Below are 21,094 nucleotides of genomic sequence, written 5' to 3' on the forward strand. Positions count from 1 at the left end.
CCATGTCTACAAAAAATAAAAAATTGGCTGGGTGCAGTGGCTCATGCCTGTAATCCCAGCACTTTGGGAGGCCAAGGCGGGAGGATCACCTGAAGTTGGGAGTTTGAGACCAACCTGACCAACATGGAGAAACCCCATCTCTACTAAAAAAATAAGTAGGTAGCAGTGGCACATGCCTTAATCCCAGCTACTCGGGAGGCTGAGGCAGGAGAATCGCTTGAATCTGGGAGGCAGAGGTTGTGGTGAGCCAAGATCGAGCCATTGCACTCTAGCCTGGGCAACAAGAGCAAAACTCCCATCTCAAAAACTAAATAAATAAATAGCCAGACATGGTAGTGCATACCTATAGTCCCAGCTGTTCAAGAGACTTAGGCGGAAGGATTGTTCGAGCCCAGGAGTTTAAAGATGCAGTGACCTATCATCGCATCACTGCACTCCAGCTTGGGTGACAGAGTAAGACCCTGACTTAAAAGAAGAAAGTTTTTGGGCCGGACGCGGTGGCTCACGCCTGTAATCCCAGCACTTTGGGAGGCCGAGGCGGGTGGATCATGAGGTCAACAGATCGAGACCATCCTGGTCAACGTGGTGAAACCCCGTCTCTACTAAAAATACAAAAAATTAGCTGGGCATGGTGGCACGTGCCTGTAATCCCAGCTACTCAGGAGGCTGAGGCAGGAGAATTGCCTGAACCCAGGAGGCGGAGGTTGCGGTGAGCCGAGATCGCGCCATTGCACTCCAGCCTGGGTAACAAGAGTGAAACTCCGTCTCGAAAAAAAAGAAAAAAGTTTTTAATTTTGATGAAGTCCACTGTATCTATTTTTTTGGGGGGGGTTGCCTGTCCTTTTGATGTTATATCCAAGAAATAGCAAATATTGCCTAAACCAAGGTCATGAAGTTTTACACCTATATTTTCTTCTAAGAATTTTATAGTTTGGCTATTACATTTAGGTCTTTGATCCATTTCAGTTCATTTTTGTATCTGGCTTGAGGTATTAGGGGCCCAAGTTCATTTTTTTATGTGTGGATACCTGATTGTCACAACATCATTTGTTGGATAGCTTCCTTTTTGAAAATGATGAACACTGTACCCCAAACCGACCTACCTTGGTTCCATGTATTCCTTATAAGTCAGGCTGCTATGGAAGAAAGCATAGTTATGGAATTAGCAAGAAATCCTAGTTTTATATTTTGAAATCTTAGTTCTTTTTTCAGAGACAGGGTCTCTGTTGCCCAGCCTGGAATGCAATAGCACAATCATAGCTCGCTGTTGCCCAAAAACTTTCTCTGTTGCCCAGCCTGGAATGCAGTAACACAAGCAAAGCTCACTGTAATCTTGAACTCCTGGGCTCAAGTGATCCTCCCTGCCTTACCCTCCCCAATTAGCTGGGACTACAGGCACATGCCACTGTACCCAGTTTTTAAAAATTTTTTTTGAGGTAGGATCTCACCACGTTGCAACTCTGGTCTCAAACTCCTGGCCTCAAGCAGTCATCCCATCTTGGCCTCCCAAAGTGCTGAGATTACAAACATGAGCCACCACACCCCGCCAGTTTTGTTTTGTTTTTTTTTTTTTTAATATCCTCTTTCACAAATCTACCAAAATGACTTAAAATTTTTTAATCTAGTTTGAGATATTAATTTCTGTACTTTATGCTTCATTCTGTCCAGACACCAGGGGAACTTTTAAAAGTTCATGGAATAATGGAATTATGAGATGAAAACTAAAAATATAAACTTCATTTCTAAACATAAACTCCATCAAGTTTAAGATACTTTTGTAAGCAACGATACCAGCCGTTTAGGTTATCCCTAGAGAACTGAGGGTCCTGGGAATTTAACCATGTCAAGGTAGTCTTTTCTGCCTTATTAACTGAAGAAGAATGGTTACCTCTTAAAGATTTTTTAAGATTCGGACAAAAAGAAGTCAGAAGGAGATCAAACAGGACTGTAAGGTGGATGCCTAATGATTTCCCTTTGAAACTCTCAGAACATTATCCTTGTTGGATGAGAAGATTGAACAGGAGCATTGTTGTGATCACAAAGGACTTTCTGGTAAAGCTTTCTTGAGCAGTTTTCTGTAAAGCTTTGGCTAACTCTCTCAAAACACTCATAATAAGCAGATGTTATCACTCTTTGGCCCTCCAAAAAATCAACAGACAAAATGCTGTGAACATCCCCAAAACTGTTGCCATGACCTTTACTCTTGACTGATCGATCCACTGTTGCTTTGACTGGACCACTGCCACCTTTTGGTAGCCATTGTTTTGAATGTGCTTTGTCTTCAGGATCTACTAGTAAAGCCATGTTTCGTCTCCTGTTATAGTTCTTCAAATAAATGCTTCAGGATCTTGATCCCACTTGTTTAAAATTTCCATTGAAAACTCTGCACTTGTCTGTAGCTGATCTGGCCATAACCAGTTTCAGCACCCATTGAGTGGAAGGTTTGCTTAACTTTAGTTTTTCAGTCAGAATTGTGTAAGCTGAACCAGTTGAGATGTCTGTGTGGTGTTGGCTGTTTATGCTGTTAATCATCAGTCTTCTTTAATTAGGGTATGAACAAGATGAATTTTTTCCTCGAAAATTGATGTGATGTGAAATTGATAGGAATGTGGGCTTTATCTTCAACTTCGTCTCTTCCCTTAAAACAAGCTATCCATTTGTAAACTGCTGATTTCTTTGGGGCACTGTCCCCATGAACTTTTTGTAAAACAGCAATTTCTGCATTCTTCTACCCAGATTTCACCATAAATTTGCTGTTTGTTCTTGCTTCCATTTTAGCAGACTTCATATTGCTCTAATAGGGGCCCTTTTTCAAACTGATATCTTATCCTTAGTGCCTGTAACAAGTTAGTATGAATTAATTTTTATGTAAATTTTTAAAATCAGCATATAGATTTTTTATTTTCCACAAACTTTTTGAAGTCCTCTTATATGTTAGTGTTTTTTCACACTACATGACAAAACAGCATTATGTTAATTTTTATTGGTTAATTTTATAACTTTTATATTAGTTTTTCTTTTGTACGTGCTTTGGTTGTTGTTGTTTTTATAGATTACAAAACTCCTGGAAGTTAAGGAAGTACCTCATAACAATATGGTTATTTACACTAATTGAGAGGGTGTTTAAACAGATTTTGAAATTAAAAGATAGCTTTATTCTCAAAAACCATAAATAAAAATGCTCTCTTCTAATGTAATTGCTAAGTTTAAGCAAATGTAAGTGTTCTATAACAAACCCTTGCAATAATTACTTTTAGATTTAAAACTTTTATATTCAGTGATTATGTATTATGTTAATAATTATTAAATTGTAAAAATTATTTCTACCTTCCAAATTTTAAAAACTGTATGTCAGAGTGCATTGAAAGCATGATGATATTCCTTAATTCTGTGCTAAAGGTTTTTAATAAAGAATGTTATAGCAATTCACAATAACATATGGAAAGTATCAGAACGTAAAAACAAAAATGTTGAATATATTATTTTGGGCTTGCTACTTCGTATTAGTTTTGGTAAAATTAAAACCCAGTTGGTTAGTGACTTTATTTTCTGCTGATGGAAATTTCACGTCTATAGAGAAAATACTACAAAATGTAAATCTGTTAGAGAAATGTAAGAATGAATCTGGCCGGGTACAGTGGCTCACACCTGTAATCTCAGCACTTTGGGAGGCCAAGGTGGATGGATCACTTGAGATCAGGAGTTTGAGACCAGCCTGGCCAACATGGTGAAACCCCATCTCTACTACAAATACAAAAAAATTAGCCAGGCATGATGGCTCACGCCTGTAATCCCAGCTACTCAGGAGGCTGAGGCATGAGAATTACTTGACCCCAGGAGACAGAGGTTGCAGTGAGCCAAGATCATACCACTGCACTCCAGCCTGGGCAACAGAGCAAGACTGTCTCAAAAAAAAAAAAAAAAAAAAAGGAATTAATCTAATGTAATACAGTAATAAATTAAAACATACTCAAAAATATTAGGAAATAATTCTTACCTATTGGGATAGGCCAGTTGTTATAGCAAACATCCTGAAAAGTTGCAGCATCTTTTTTTTTTTGAGACATGGATCTCTGTTACTTGGGCTGGTGTACAGTGGCATGATCATAGCTCACTGCAGCCTTGACCTTCTGGACTCAAGAGATCCTCCTTTCTCAGCCTCCTGAGTAGCTGGGACAATAGGCGTGAGCCACTGTGCCCAACCAGTCTCAGCATCTTAATACAATGAAGTCTTTATTTTTCCCATGTGTCTCCATCCGGTATGGGTTTGAATGTGGATCCCCTCTGTCCCACACAATTATTTAGGGGCACAAGCTTTTCTTATGAATGGTGCCTTTATCTACTACCCATTCTCTTTTCTACTCTCAAACTTCTGAATCCAGTCAGCAAGAAAAGAGTGTGAAGGGTTATACAGTTGGGATTTTTGGTGGGGAGGGGTATAGGCTTTGTAGTGACTTACCCACCTACATATCATTAGCCAGAACTCACTCCTATGGCCCACCTAACAGCAAAGGGGGCTGGAGAAGGCAGTCTTGCTATGTACTCAGGTGGAAATGGAAATAGGGTTTGGTGAACACCTGGTACTTCTCTGCTGCTCTGTAATAGCGGCATTACAAAATCAAAGCTACATGACCACAGGAACCTTATTGGTTTTATTCACCACTGTAACCCTGTAGTTGATGCTGTGATCTACACTGCACAGATTTTTCGTGTAGTCTTAGGCTCTTTCCACTTGGTGTCTCAGCAGGATAGTCTGACTTCTTACAGGCAGTTCAGGACTCCGAGAGTGAGTGTTTTAAGAGGTAAGAAGTGGAAGGTACTCATTTCAAAGCCTCGGCTCAGAAGCTGACACAATATTACTTCCACTATATTTTATTAGAGCAGTTGCAGAGGGCTCCCAAATTGAAGGAGAGGAAAATAGACCCCCTTTCTCAACAAAAGGCATATCAAAGGATTTGTGGCCATCTTTGATCTACCACAGTGGTAATATTTTTAATGTTTGTCTTTTTATATATGTATACTTTAAGTTCTGGGGTACATGTGCAGATTGTGCAGGATTGTTACATAGGTATATACATGCCATGGTGGTTTGCTGCATCCATTCCTCCATCATCTACATTAGATATTTCTCTTAATGTTATCCCTCCCCAATCCCCCAACCCCCTGCTATCCCTCCTCTAGCCCCTCCCACCCCCTAATAGGCCCCGGTGTGTGATGTTCCCCTCCCTGTGTCCATGTGTTCTCATTGTTCAACACCCACTTGTGAGTCAGAACATGTGGTGTTTGGTTTTCTGTCCTTGTGTCAGTTTGCTGAGAATGATGGTTTCCAGCTTCATCCATGTCCCTGCAAAGGACATGAACTCATCCCTTTTTATGGCTGCATAGTATTCCATGGTATATATGTGCCCCATTTTCTTTATCCAGTCTGTCATTGGTAGGCATTTAGGTTGGTTCCAAGTCTTTGCTATTGTAAACAGAGACAGGTCTCACTATGTTGCCCAGGCTAGATTCAAACTCCTAGGCTCAAACTATCCTCCCACCTCAACCTCCTGATGAGCTGGAACTACAGGAAGGAGCAAGCTACCATGCCTGTCTTAAGATATTTGTTTTGTTGCCTATAGACAGATTAGTCAGCTAAAGAAACTTTACTAATAAGAGTAAAGTACACACTTGCTTTTTATTTATTACCTAATTTATAAGGTTATCAAAACACTTTAGCACTTTATTTCCTAATGAACTTACAGCAGTAATTTTATACACACACACACACATTAATTGATTTGATCCTTGAGTGCTAGAATTATTCTACTCATGCTATAGTAACTGAAAAGGGATGAGGGAGATACAAGAGTAGACAGAGCACATCCTTTCAGAATCTTTGTTCTGGCTTTCAGATGAGGTTTTTCCATCTGTTTCACTGTCCTTTCTGCAGTTTTCCTGTTAATTCAGTATAGTGTATATATGTGGTGAATGAGGGGAGGGGTACAGAGATTACAGAGCCAACTTGGACTGTAAATTATAGCTGTTTAGGTAAGTATTGGCTACCAAAAGAAATTTTTTGAAAGTGAGTTCAACAAATAAAGATGGTATTAACACTATTACATGTCTCTAGGTAGACTGATTTTGAGTCATTAACAGCAAGCTTCAGATATTTCTTTTTGAGTATTCATTTATATATTTTTAATCAGTTTCTATTGCAGTAAGATTCCAATGGAAGGAAAACAATCCTTCATTTTTTTGTTGAAATCAAAATACATTATAAGTTGTATAATACACAGTGATTAATGATGTTTTACTGTGTGTGTGTGTGCATGTGTGTATGTTTTTTAAATTACGGATGAACTGTTGACTTGCACAAATGAAAACAATCAGAATACAAAACATTAACTGTGTATTGTATGCTTATACACACATGTATATATATATATATATATATAAATAAATGGGATTATTCTATAACTTGTTTTTTTCACTTAACAATATATACTTCTGCATTGTTAATAAAACTGAAAGAAGAAATGATTGGATATAGATAGGCCCTTATTTCCCCTTGCAATGTAGACTCTGGACTTACCGGGCTATGTAGATTAGTACTTTCTTTAGTAAACTCTAAACTGAAATATACAACTGCCAGTTCAACAGTTCCACTTGGATGTCCAGTAGACATCTCAGACTAAAAGTGTCCCAAACTGAACTACTGAGCTTCCCAAACCAGTTCTATTTGTAGTTTTCTAGGTTTAGCTGATAGAAAAATCTATCCCAGTTGTAACTGTCTTTTTAGTTTAAGCCAAAATTCTGAGTCATCTTTGATTCTTCATTGTCTATTATCCCATATTCAATATAACAGGAGATCCTGTTAACTCTGCTTTCAAAATGCATCCATATTTCATATAAGAAGTCAAGAACAGTCCCTAATGATAAATTGGAACACATGCATGCCTCCTACTCCACTGCTGTATTTGGTCATCTAGGCCTGTCCCATCTCCCTTTGCTCTCCTCATCCCATCTCCTTCTTCCCACACCTTTTTCATCCCATTTTAGGCAGTAGCATTCTAGTGCTTTCACTTTGAATTATGAAAATTCAGTAAGGAGCACAATGTACAGAGCATTTTCACACACATTTATCTTATTTAAAATTTAAAACAGCCCTTTTGCAATTGTTCCAGTTACTATTGCTGATGATAAATTGCCCTCAAACTTAGCAGCTTAGAGCAACTATGTTATCATACTCATTGATTCTGTGGGTCAAGAAATCAGATAGGGCACAGTGGGGATGGCTTCTCTTTGCTCCATGATGTGTCTAGGGCTTCATCAAGGAAGACAAAGTTGGAGAGTGATCTGACACCTGGGTACTGGAATCAACTGAAGGGTTATTCACTGAATATCTGTTTAACAACCCATCCCTGGGCTTAGATAACATAGACTACACATGGCCTTTCCATTAGTTTGGCTTCCTCATAACCTAACAACCTCAGCATAGTCAGATTTCTTACAGACTTAAGGTACAGGGCTCCAAGTTCATGTGTTCCTGCAAACCAGGAGGGAGCTACATTCCATTTTATGACCCAGCCTTGCAGTTCTCATGGCATCACTTCTATTGATCAAAACCATCACAAGCCCTACCCTATTTAAGGGGGAAAGGAGATAGACTTCATTACTTGATGAAGGTGACAAAGTAACATTATGGAATAATGTGGGATTTGGAAAATACCATCTGTCACACAAGGGTTATAATTGTCCTTTGTTTTATAGATTGAGTCATGGAGGCTTGGAGAAAAGTGGTTATCCCAGAGTGGCAGGATGAACAGGGTCATCTTGGGAAATTATTCCTAGAGTTGTTATTATAGTAACTACTATCTAGTTAGTTTTATTTGTGTGTTTAGAGATAGGGTCACACTCTGTCACCCAGGCTGGAGTGCAGTGTTATAATCATAGCTCACTACAGCCTCAAATTCCTGAGCTCAGGTGATCTTCCTGCCTCAGCCCCTTGAGTAGCTGGGACTACAGAAGCATAGCACCACACCCAGATCTATCTCGTTGATTTGTAAGGCATTTATTTCAAACCTTTACAAAACCTATGGTTTGGGTTTTACGCAGTTCCTGTAGTGTTCACAAATGATTCTAATCCACTTATTAGGAAATGCAGCATGGTCTCAACCTGCCAAATATTTAGATTAACTGAGGGGACACTGAGGGGTCTCTGTACATAAGACACTGGAGAAGGCCATATATCAGGTTAGAGTGATGGCAGTTACCTTGATATTCTCTCCTTAGTTGGCACAGCAGTATCCACAAGGGTCAGAGGTAGTAGTGTTCGAGCCACTGGCCTTCCCTGGAGAGCAGGTGTGATTGTGGGTCCTTTCACCGAAGGCTAGTCATCTGGAAAGTTATTACAACATTCAGTTACACCCAAGCATCCAAATTGAAAGTTGAGGTTACCTCATCCTAACAAAATTGCTCATATCTCTAGTCTTGTGAGCTTTTGCTGATTTGGTCAATAGTCTAGTGACCATTTAAAGAGTGTCAGGCTGGGCACAGTGGCTCACACCTGTAATCCCGGCACTTTGGAAGGCCGAGGCAGGTGGATCACCTGAGGTCAGGGGTTTGAGACCAGCCTGGGCAACATGGCAAAACCCCGTCTCTACTAAAAACACAGAAATTAGCCGGGCATGGTGGCAGGTGCCTGTAATCCCAGCTACTCGGAGGCTGAGGCAGGAGAACCACTTCAATCCAGGAGGCCAAGGTTGCAGTAAGCTGAGATCACACCACTGCAGTCCAGCCTGGAAAACAAGAGTGAGAGTTAGACTCGGTCTCAAAAAAATAAAAGAAAATCTTTTATGAACAAGCAAGTACTCAGAGATTTTATTACCACCAGGCCTGCTTTACAAGAGCTTCTGAAAGAAGCATTACACATAGAAAGGAACAACCAGTATTAGCCTTTCTAAAAACATACCAAGAAGTAAAGAGCATCAACATAAAGAAGAATTTACATCAACGAATGGACAAAACAGCCAGTTAACATCAAATGGCAGTAATCCTAAATATAAATCGACTAAATCCCCCAATCAGAAGATACAGCCAAAACCCAACGGTATGCTACATCCAGACCCATTTTACATGCAAGGATACACAAAGACTCAAAACAAAGGGATGGAGAAACATTTACCAACCAAATGGAGAGCAAAAATAAATAAATAAATAAAAAGCAGGAGTTGCAATTCTCGCATCTGATAAAATAGATTTTAAAGCAACAGAGATATAGTGGTAAAAGGATCAATGTAACAATAAAAGCTAATGATCCTAACACCCAGATACATAAGACCTATAAAGAGACTTAGACTCCCTAGACTCCCACACAATAATAGTGGGAGATTTCAACATCAATATTAGATAGATCAACGAGACAGAAAATTAATAAGGATATCCAGGACTTGAACTCAGATCTGGAAGAAGTAAACTTAATAAACATTTATAGAGCTCTCCACTTTAAATACACAAAATATACATTCTTGTCAGTACCACATCACACCTATTCATAGGTTTAAATGAAATAGTGATCAGCCATTATTAAGCACAATTATTGGCAGAAAAGATGTTTTCAATACCCATTTTCAGAATAAAGCAACATTCCCGTTCTCTCTCCCTCTTTTTCTTTCTCTTTTTTCCTCTCCTTCACTTCTTTTTTTTCTTTCTTTCCTTCTCTCCTTTCTTAAAAAAAAAAAAAAAGAAATAAACCAACCCTGGCAGGAAGTCACTGGAAATCAGGCTTAAAAAAAAAAAAAGTGTGTCTATCCATAGTACATACCCAAGAAAGAAAATCATCCAGGGGGATAATCCTGGGATTTCCTCCAGCTTTAGCAATATTACATATACTCGAAGATATTGAAGCTGCATTTTTAAAAACCAAACATATTTTTTCACTAATTCTCACAGCCCTTCCCCTCTATCATTACAAATACAGTAATTTCTCCTTGTGAGTTTACATTAACATCATCTTTTACCCGCATATATCCTTGCATTTGGTGTTACTGTTTTAGTATATAATTTATTGTCATGGACTTAGTCCTTGGATGCATACCTTTAGTTCAAGATACTTGAGGAAGGATGAGTGAGATGACATCGCTGTCATTATCATTATTGTGAATTTTGCATTGAAGTATATCCACACAGAAGAGTCCACAAAGCTATACAGCTCAGTGAATTTTCAAAAATTAAATTCACTCATTTATCTTCCACCAAGATCAGGAAATAAAACATGGCTGGTCATAGTGGCTCATACCTGTAATACCAGCACTTTGTGAGGCCAAGACGGCAGGGTCACTTGAGCCCAGGAGTTCAGGACTAGCCTGGGCAACACAATGAGACCCCATCTCTACAGAAGATTTTAAAGCTAGCCATCGTGGTGTGCACCTATAGTTTCAGCTACTCAGGAGACTGAGGTGGCAGGATCACTTGAGCCTAGGAGGTTGAGGCTGCAAGTGAGCTGTGGTCATGCCACTGAGAACTGCCTCAAAAAAAGAAAAGATATTACTAACACCCCAGAATCCCTTCTCCCTGCTAGTAACTGACCTCCTTCACCCTAGGTAACAGTTTTGCCAATTTTTGAACTTCCTATGAATAGACTCCTACAGTATACAATTATTTGAGACTGGATTGTTTTGCTCATCATTACAATTGTGCAATCCATCCATGCTGTTGCATGTAGTAATTCATTAATTTTCACTTCTGTGTCATGCATTGTGTGATATTCCACATTTTTTATTCTGCTCTTGACACATATTTGGGTTGTTTCCAGTTTTTACCTACTGTAAAAATGCTGATATGAGCCTTTTTAGTCATCATTTGGTATACATGTATGTACACTTTTGCCAAGTATATACCTAGTGTGGATTTGCTAGATCATGGATATGTGTATATTCAGCTGTAATATCTGCTACCAAAGTGGTTGTGGGAATTCACACTCCCACCAGCAGCATAAAAGAGATCTATTTGCTCCATTTCCTTACTAACATTTAGTATTTTCAATTTCTGGACACTCTTTTTTAAGTTTATTGTGGTAGATAATAGTGATTATAATTTCAGTTTGCATTTTCATGATAACTAATGAGGTTGAGAACCTTTTAAAAGTTTATTTGCCACCTGGATAGCCTTATTTGTAAAGTATTTATTTAAGTTTTTTGCCCAGCTTTTAATTGGGTTGTCTTTTTCTCATTAATTTGTAAGAGTTTATTATACGTTGTAGATGTAAGTCCTTTGTTGTCTATGTGTAATTGCAAATATCTTCTCCTGTCCCATGGATTGCCTTTTTATTCTCTTAATTGTATCTTTTGATAACAAGAAGTTCTAGTTTCATTTTTCAGTCTCTTCCTTTGTTAATGGCTTTTGTGTCTTATATAAAATATCTTTGCCTGCTCCAGGGTCATAAATATATTGTTTTATTCCAGAAGCTTAATAAGCATATTAGTATAGAAAAACATTTATAGTCTACCTTGTTTCATGTAGAATTGGAGGCAGTTGAGATGAATAGTTAGCAAAATGGTCTTCCTTTTAGAAAAAGATGACTCTTGACAAAAAATTGGATGTTCTGCAATTACCTTCTAGGCTATGCACCAAAGAAACATGACATATTTAGTCTCATAGTCTCTGAAGAATTCATATGTCTGTCCTGTCCTTTTTAGTTGGGTATGTTTCAGTTGGAAGCAGGCCTCTAACAGCAATTCCCAAAATTTTAGTTTCAATTAATATTTGAGGTTTCTGCATTTTTCCTCAAATATGTGTTGCCTTTGGCTTTAAAAACTCCGTATGGTAGAAAAATTTAAATGTGCAAATGTGTGCAGTTGTTATTAGCTTTATTCAGGTTCATTATTTGGAATCATGGACCTTTGGAATAATTCTTAGGAGGCAGTATTCTCTAGATTTATAGGGTAGATTATGTCTGTATATATTTTATGTGTATTCATAGGAATATGTTTATGTTTATAAATCCTTCCATGTATATGTGATAACTCTAGAGTAAAGAAACTGGCTCCAGAAGCCTTCCAGAGAAATGATTTTCATTATTTTATGATGATATATGTGTGTTTATTTCTTTTTTTAGATAGCCACGAAATAATAATACAGATTTTTCTCTCGGTTAAATTTTCTGAAGCCTCATGGAATATTTAAACCACCAATAATAAGTTGTTGGCATGAAAAACTTTTGTTTTTTCTCTTGCTTGGTTTCCTTGCCTTGAGCTCTTGGATGTCAGGAAGGGTGAGGTGAAATATGTCTGCTTGGGCTTAGATTTATGGTTGCTATGGTTTTTGGTTGAGAAATTGATTGTGTATAGCTTCATGGCCTCTTGGCTTTAACTCATTTGCATAAATAGTGAAAATAATGAGGAATATAAAAACAATAACAATGATGTTATTGAGCATATATTTTTACTATACACTAGGCCAAACGCTTTTATCTGTTTTTTCTATATAATTGTTATAGTAGTCCTACAAATTTGACATTTTTTCCCTTCAACTTTTATTTTAAGTTCAAGGGTACAACTTTTATTTTAAGTTCAAGGATATACAGGTTTGTTACATAGGTAAACGTGCCATGGTGGTTTGCTACACAGATCATCCCATCACCTAGTTATTAAGCTATTAGCTTAATAACTTAAGCTTAATCCATTAGCTATTCTTCCCGATGCTCTCCCTCCCCTCACTAACAGGCTGCAGTGTGTGTTGTTCCCCTCACCATGTGTTCATGTATTTTCACCATTCAGCTCCCACTTAATAAGTGACAGCATACAGGTTTTAGTTTTCTGTTCCTCTGTTAATTTGCTGAAGATAATGGCTTCCAACTCCATCCATGTCCAAGGACATGATCTTATTTCTTTTTATGACTGCATAGTATTCCATGGTGTATATGTACCACATTTTCTTTATTTAGTCTGTCATTGATGTGCATTTAGGTTGATTCCGTGTCTTTGCTAGATATTATTTTTATCATATTTAATTATCGTTATCCTTACTTTTTAGCTAAGAAAATGGAACCTTATGTAAAGTAAGTGGCTAGGCCGAGGCGGGTGGATCACTAGGTCAGGAATTCTAGACCAGCCTTGGCCAACATGGTGAAACCCTGTCTCTACTAAAAATACAAAAAATTAGCCAGGCTTGGTAGCAGGTGCCCGTAATCCCAGCTACTCAGGAGGGTAAGGCAGGAGAATCACTTGAACCTGGGAGGTGGAGGTTACAGTGAGCCAAGACCACACCACTGCATTCCAGCCTGGGCAACAGAGTGAGACTCCATCTCTAAATCAATAAATTAATTAAAGTAAGTAATAGCCTGAGATCACCATATGAGTGAGTGACAGAAAAAAAACAAGCTTATGTGAGACTAAAGCCTGTGTTCTGTACCACCATCCAGTATTCTGTGGCAGAAAATCATTAATTTGGCTGAAATATATCTTTGGTATGAGATCTCGCTGTGCCTTTGTGGAGATATCACCCCCTCCCAAGTTTCCTCTTCTAAATAAATTTGGTGGCGATTGTACCAAGAACACACTAACATGACAACATTTTATTAGAATGAATGGGCCGGGCGTGGTGGCTCACACCAGTAATCCCAATGTTTTAGGAAGCCAAGTCAAAAGGATTGCTTAAGGCCAAGAATTCAAGACCAGCCTGGGCAACATAGTGAGATCCCATCTCTTACCAAAAAATATATATATTTTTGGAACATTAGCCTGGCATGATGGCATGTGCCTGTAGTCTCAGCTACTTGAGAAGCTGAGGCAGGAGGATCACTGGAGCCCAGGAGTTCAAGGCTGTGGTAAGCTAGTATCTTGCCACTGCATTCCAGCCTGGGTGGTTAAGCAAGACATTGTCTATAAAAAATTTTTTTAATTAGAATGATGGGAACCAGGATCCATGAGGGTGAATAAAGAATATTGTTAGCAGTCAGTGAGTTAACAGCAGATGACAAAACTAAATTTGTAGAACCATTTGCTTTTTAGAAAGGAATCCTCCATACCTCCCAGAGGGCATTTAGCCATCCATTCAGTACCTGGAATCTGTCATTTGTTGATCATTATCATTGTCTTTCTCTTGCTTTTCTAGGATTATATCTGAGAAGGTAAAGGACGTTCTGTTTATCCGACCCCGGAAGTATATTCACTGCTCCAGCCCAGACACCACAGAGCCTGGCTACATCAACATCATGGAGTTGGCAGCATCTGTTTGCCGTTATGACCTAGATGACATGGACATTTTCTGGCTTCAAGAGCTCAATGAAGACCTTGCAGAAATGGGTAAGTTCTTTTCTCACAAGTAAGTTGTGACTTAACTCACGTTTTTGTTTTTTTTTTAAGTTATCAGAACCCTTTAATTTGTTTTGACCTTGTTGCCTTCTTTTCTGGCCTTTTCATTTATTTTTCTCTTTGATTTTATCTTGACTTAATGAGATATTTCTTTAAATGCATACATCAAAATAGAGCAATAACACTTAAATACAATCCTTTCTTTCCTTATTAATAGTGAATGGCACAGATCAAGGATGGCATGTAGGTTTCATGAAGTTATTTCCCAATTCAAAAAGTGTAAGAGTGGCCATAGCTGACTGGACTTCTGTTTGAGAATTCTAAGGCAGGTTCCTGGCCTGAAAAGCAGTCTGATCAGTGAGCAGGAGCAGAAGTAGAGGCCCCTCTGCCAGGGGGTTAGAGAGAATCTCCAACTTCAGCATCAAGGAGCACCACTACAACTGACAGATTGCTATGACAGTACCCCTTAATGCAGGACTTGTAATTTTTCTGTCTGGAAGAAAAGTGACAGGCCTAGGGCAAAACATTCACAAAGCAGACCTTAGCTACTTCCACTGAGTTCTAGAGTTGTCACACAATTTTCAAAAACTAAAATGAAACAAAAACAAATTTATGTTTACATATGGAAGTAAACATAAGTAATAATTTTAAAGTAAATGTGTGCCATACAATACCGTACCAGCAGTACTGAGAAATGTTAGACTGAAAGATAACTCATTTTATACTTAGACACAGTTCTCATTCATCTGTTTTCAGTCTAAGCAGTATTCACGTCCAAGTTTTCCTGTAGAACTGTGGGTGGTTTTTAAGTCTCTATATAAGATATGGTGAAGGATACATTTGATCTCATTTTTGTTTGAATCACATTTTTTCATTGTTAGTATAAGGATCAGTGGTTTTTCTTTTATTCCCGTCCTCCCTTTTTCCTTTCTTTCTTTTCAAGCTAGTATCTGAATACACATGAATAAAAAATTAAAATTATATTAAAGCAGTTTGGCATGGGAATGATAGTTACTCTGCCAGTAACCAATCCTTATGCCTTGATTTTTTTTTTTTTTTTGGTGGAGTTTCGCTCTTGTTGCCCAGATTGGAGTGCAATGCACGATCTCTGCTCACTGCAACCTCCACCTCCCAGGTTCAAGCGATTCTCCTGCCTCAGCCTCCTAAATAATTGGGATTATAGGCATTCACCACCATGCCTAGCTAATTTTGTATTTTTAGTAGAGACTGGGTTTCTCCATGTTGGTCAGGCTGGTCTCGATCTCCCGACCTCATGATCCACCCGCCTCAGCCTCCCAAAGTGCTGGGATTACAGACGTGAGCCACCATGCCCAGCTTATTCCTTGATTTTTAAAGCTTTTTATTTTATGTCTTTTCTTACTTTGCCCTCTAAGAGGAGAAGGGAGTGGTAAATTTAGGGTTGCAACCACAAAGAGAAGGGAATAAAAGACTGACAGAGAAGTAAAATTAGAGTATGAGCACATAATCCAGTGGATCCATGGCTCAGTGTGTGCCTGTGTTCATGATGCATAAAATATCCATAGATGTCACAATCATTACAAGGCTGCCTTTGGCATGAAACTACCTTATAATGAGGTTCCTTTGGTATTTTGTAATTAATTCTCTTTGGATGAGTTTTTAAAGAAAACTTTTTATTTTGGGGTAGTTTGATTTATAGAAAAGTTACACAGTTAGTACACAGAGTTCTCATATACATACACCTCACGGTTTCAGTTCCCCTAATGTTAACATCTTACTTTACCATGGTACATATGTCAAAACTATGAAACCAACACAGGTACATTACTATTAACTTCAGAGTTTATTGAGATTTCATGGGTTTTTCCACTTAACAACCTTTTTCTGTTCCAGGATCCCAAAGAAGATTTCAGTATCTCAAGCTTTTCTTTAGGGTGAATGACATTACAATGAGGTGTCTAAGAGCTTAAAGTAAACTTTTTAAAAACAATATTAAGCATGTTATGAACTAAGGATATTGCTTAGTATGGTGCTTAACATGTAGCCAGCACTCAACCTAACCTAAAAAGTCCTTAATACGAACATTACTTCATCTTAGCTTCACAACAAATCAGTGGGTTTCTTATCATTATACTTATTTCATAGATAAGAACACTAAGCCCTAAAGAGGATAAATAATCTGTCAAAGTTTACATAGCTAATATGAGGTGAAGTTGGAATTTTAATCCAAGTTTTCTTATAACCAGACACTATATCCCTTTACTCAAAAAAATATATATAACTTGTCTTGGCTGGAAAAATGAAACATAAGGCCTGGGTAGTTTTTGTTTTCATAAGTAGCCACACCTTAAAATAGTAGTTTATGTGTAATTCTAAAGTTTCTTAGGATATCTTATATTACAAATGAAGTGTAATACTTGGGTAAATTTGTTTTGGATCATTTTGAGGATTATTCCTGAGTTTACAAGCTGCTAGATTAAATACATATGTGCTCCCACAAAATTGGATTAATAAGTGTGGAAGGCTAAGATCAAAATGAAGGGAAAAGGGAATCAGGAAACAAGGTAATTTCAAACTTGAAGTTAGACCTTTGTGAATGTTAATAGGTTTATATGTTATTATAGTTTGCCATTGAAAAATACTATTGGATTTTTTTTAAGTCAGATTTGAAAAACAAAATATTTTATATGTATAATCACACATAGGACCTAGAACTTTCTTTTATGGCTTTATACATTTGCATATGAAAATTTCCTTGTATAATCATTAGATGTGCTCATTGAAGCTAACTTGCTAAGAATTAATTATTATTTATGTCCAAATAGTTATGTGATTTTAATTACTATGCTACAAATTATCGTGTTCAGAATTATAAAGTTTGGTGAAAGTCCTCCTATAGTGGGAATAAGAGAAAATAGAGATTTAAGAAGAGACTGGCTGGGATTTGGACAAGAAATCAAAAGGGTCAGTAACATATCTCCAAGGAACATGGTGAAATATATATCTCCTTTCATGTGTCAAACACTAATATATGATTATAGGTAAATGTTAGAGCAGCACTAGCAAAATATTTTTTGAAATCTGGTTGTTTTAGAGCAGGAAAGATATGTTTTTATTCTTTAGCATCCTACCCACTCCTGCACTGGGCTCACAGTAGGTGATTTGGGAATGACAGCTGACTGTTGGGTTGATTGATTGTTTGTATTTCTGTGCAGGTTGTGGGCCAGTTGATGAGAATCTTATGGAAAAGACAGTAGAAGTCCTGGAACGCCATTGCCATGAAAATATGAACCATGCTATTGAGACAGAGGAAGGGCTAGGCATAGAGTATGATGAAGATGTGATCTGTGATGTGTGCCGGTCTCCAGACAGTGAAGAAGGGAATGATATGGTGTTCTGTGATAAGTGTAACGTCTGTGTGCATCAGGTTAGTGAGAGTGGAGACTGTCACCTCCCTACGGTCAGCCTTTCTGAAGCTCAGTGATGATCTCCAGCACCCGTATCTGGGGCAGCTTGCATTTAAGGGTGAAAATAAAGATTTGGCCTGGTGGTTCTTCAGTATTTCATCTAGAAACAATACTTCTTATGACCCCCAAGATGACTTGCTGACTAACTTTACCCCTTGGGGCTAAACCCAGGTCTTTATTGTGTCACTTTATGCCAAGACCATTGGGATTGCCTTGTTCAGTTTGTCCCCACACCCCCCGTACCCTCTGCGAGGAGGATCTCATTGCTACCTATCTGGGGTCTCTCCTCTGCCTTCAAATCTCCATGGCCTCATGAGGCTACACCCATGGTCAGTAACCTTGGTGAGTTTACACTTCCTATAAATAGAAGTCTGGACTCCTTATCCTGACACTCAAGACCCTCCCCCATCCCATATACATTTCACTCCCAAGAAGGTCCACCCCCCTTTTAAGGATCACAGAATTTTAGGACTGCAAAAGACTGTATAACTCCTCAATTTTACACAAATACCAGGAGAGGCGAAGTGACTTTACCCAAGCTGGTTATTTGTCATTCTTTCTACTACACTGGCTTTTTAATGATGATGATTAATATATCAACCCTCTTTTCAGCTCTCCATTTTTTTCCCCCACAAGCACTATGCTACAACAAAATGAGGTTACTCAAGGTACAATGATTAATATTCCTGACACAGTCCTATCTCCCCTGTTTCTGCCACATTCCAATTTGTAAATGCATCCTCTTACCTCCCAGCTATCAAAAATATACATATTTTTCAAGGTCTAGTTCAAATCCTTTCTTGAACTCCCTTACCCTAAGTGATTTTTCATTCTTCTGAACCTGTTGTATATTTCATTCATTTTGTTAATTTATCTAGCAAATAGATACAGTACTCCATGGGCCAGGATTGTGCTGCATGCTGAGGACACAGTCAGTGATGAAGAGGCAGACGTGGTCTCTGCCCCCAGGGAGATCATAGTCTGGTGTAAAAAGTAAAAGGAAACTGCCAATTTAGCATCATATGCCAAGTGTTTTTATAGATATAAGTCCAAGCTGCTGTGGAAATGGATTTGTGAGAAATGAGGGTCAGGGACAACTTCCAGGAGGTCACATCCAAGGTGAATCTTAATGTCCAAAAGGAGATGTCAAGTAAACCAGCAACATGTGTTCAGACAGAGAGGAGAACAAGTTGAGACAGCATGGTGAAAGCAGGCAAAGTATATTAGAGGCAACTGAAGTCTTCAGAACTGTAAAGTGGCGGAGTAGAGTACGGAAGGCATGGAGAGTGAGGATAGAAAGGGATACAAGAGACGTGTGTAAAGGACCTTCTGCCAAACTAAGGAGCTTCAGTTCTGTCCTGTCAACCCTGAAGGATATGATTTGTATTTTAGAAAGATCATTCTGGCTACAAAATGACTAAAATAATTGGAATAGATAATATAACAGATAGAAACCAGGGCTTAAGATTATTTTAATTCCCTGGGCCACCTAACCTAACCCCCTGTATGTATAAGGTATTCAGAATTATTCTGTGACCAACTGGGTCTTTTTCTTCATTTACCTGTGTCCTTTAACAAAGTGAATTTTGAAAATTTGTCTTCACTTTACCAATTACTGGCATTTATATCACACTTTGAGAGCAGAAAATCTTTACTTTTTAACTATGAATTTAAGTATCATATCTCACAATAGAAGCCCAAAGTCCCTTCTCTACAGTTCCAAAACTATAAATTTCTGAAAAACACACATTTTTGCTGAAGTTTCACACCAGAACTGATTTGAGGAAAATACCAGAACTCACCCAGTATGAGGCCATTTATAGTCCTTATCCATTTAGTGTAAATACTCATATATTTTGTTAGAGAACTATTAATGTATTTGGTTATATGGTATTGCCACTGGTCCCACTGAGGGCTTAGGTCATATACTGTATATACACTTTCCTAAGATCTGAGCACTTCTGGATTTCCTAATTTTTCTTACCCTAGAGGTTTCAGATAAATGATTGTGGATCTGTAGTAGGCTTAAAAGGAATAGCATAAAGGTCATCTGTATGTATTTCCTATATTTGTTCTTTATAGTTGGGACAAAATATTAAGTAAGTATTCTCAGGTTCTTTAACAATATTAAATGTGGCATAATTATCTCCAAGGCTATTTATTAGGTTTGAAAATGATACTGGTAATGACTATAAATGATGCCCCTTTCTCACATAGAAAGAGATGAGATGACAATAACTGACCAGACCTTGCAGAATGTAAACTGGTATGTGTTAAAGCTGGGACATTGGTACCATATAAAGTTTCACATAAAAGAGATTCTTCCAAAGTGAGTATATTTACTTGGATTCTAAAGAGATACTTAGTTTAGAGCTCCCTCTGTTGACTAAAAAGTAACTTAAAATGACTTGGAAGATTTGGTTTATGCCCTAACAGAATGGGGACATGTTGACATCTGAATTTATTAAACATGATTTTTCTTCTTTACTGACACCATATTACATTCAGTGTTTGTTCCTCAGTGACAAAAGTACACTTATGGTCAGTACTTTGGAAGAGATGTGTACATAAGTAGCCTTTAGATTTTAAAAATGAATTTAACATTTTTTCTTTAAAAAATGTGAAAGTTAGGACCATTGCAAGTCCTTTTACATGTATCTATGATCTTATGACCATGAATAAGTCCACAGAAGGTCTCAGTAAATGATGTTCTACCCAGTAGACTGGACAGGAGGTAAAGGATATTCCAAGAGCTGGCCACTGACCTCTCTTCTGCTAGTCTGAAAGAGACTCTATTTTAGGGAGGAAACTTGCTATCATTTCCTAGCAAACATTCTGGTCCTCAGAGAAAGAGCTTTGAAGGTTAGAAACCTTGTAAAATGATGCCTTGCTGTTGTGAGAGCAGCCTACTTACAGTCCAGCTTCGGTTCTTGAGCTAAATATATTTGTTCTATCTAATCACCTACTCAAGCTCAGCATCAGGGGCATTCCAGGTAAATTGATGATAACAGCTCTACCTCTAGTAACCTTAAAATCTCACTGAGTTCTGTAGGCCAGGGTTGATTAAAAGAAAACACTAAAATCTCACTGAGGAGAGGAAACACAACAGCAAACGTAGAGAAAAAGAATACATGATGCCCAGGTGCTGTGGCTCACACCTGTAATCCCAGCACTTTGGGAGGCCAAAGGGTGGATCACATGAGCCCAAGATTTTGAGAGTAGCCTGGACAGTGTGGCAAAACCCCATCTCTACAAAAATTAGTTGGGCAGGGTGGCACATGCCTGTGGTCCTAGCTACTCAGGAGGCTAAGGTGGGACGATTGCTTGAGCCCAGGCAGTCGAGGCTGCAGTGAG

General features: G+C 38.2%; 1 protein-coding gene across 5 annotated transcripts in view; it reads left to right on the plus strand.

Moving 5' to 3' along the window:
- The window catches only part of JADE3 (jade family PHD finger 3), a 160,422-nt gene that overhangs the window by 110,477 nt on the left and 28,851 nt on the right, over positions 1-21,094 (plus strand). For all 5 annotated transcript variants that reach the window (XM_035287811.2, XM_035287812.3, XM_035287809.3 and 2 more), the window contains 2 exons: positions 14,095-14,285; positions 17,489-17,700. In XM_035287811.2, the coding sequence (XP_035143702.1) occupies positions 14,095-14,285; positions 17,489-17,700 (403 nt within the window). The remainder of the gene's footprint in view (positions 1-14,094; positions 14,286-17,488; positions 17,701-21,094) is intronic.

This window comes from Callithrix jacchus, chromosome X (genome assembly GCF_049354715.1).
Source record: "Callithrix jacchus isolate 240 chromosome X, calJac240_pri, whole genome shotgun sequence".
Lineage (NCBI taxonomy): Eukaryota > Metazoa > Chordata > Mammalia > Primates > Cebidae > Callithrix > Callithrix jacchus.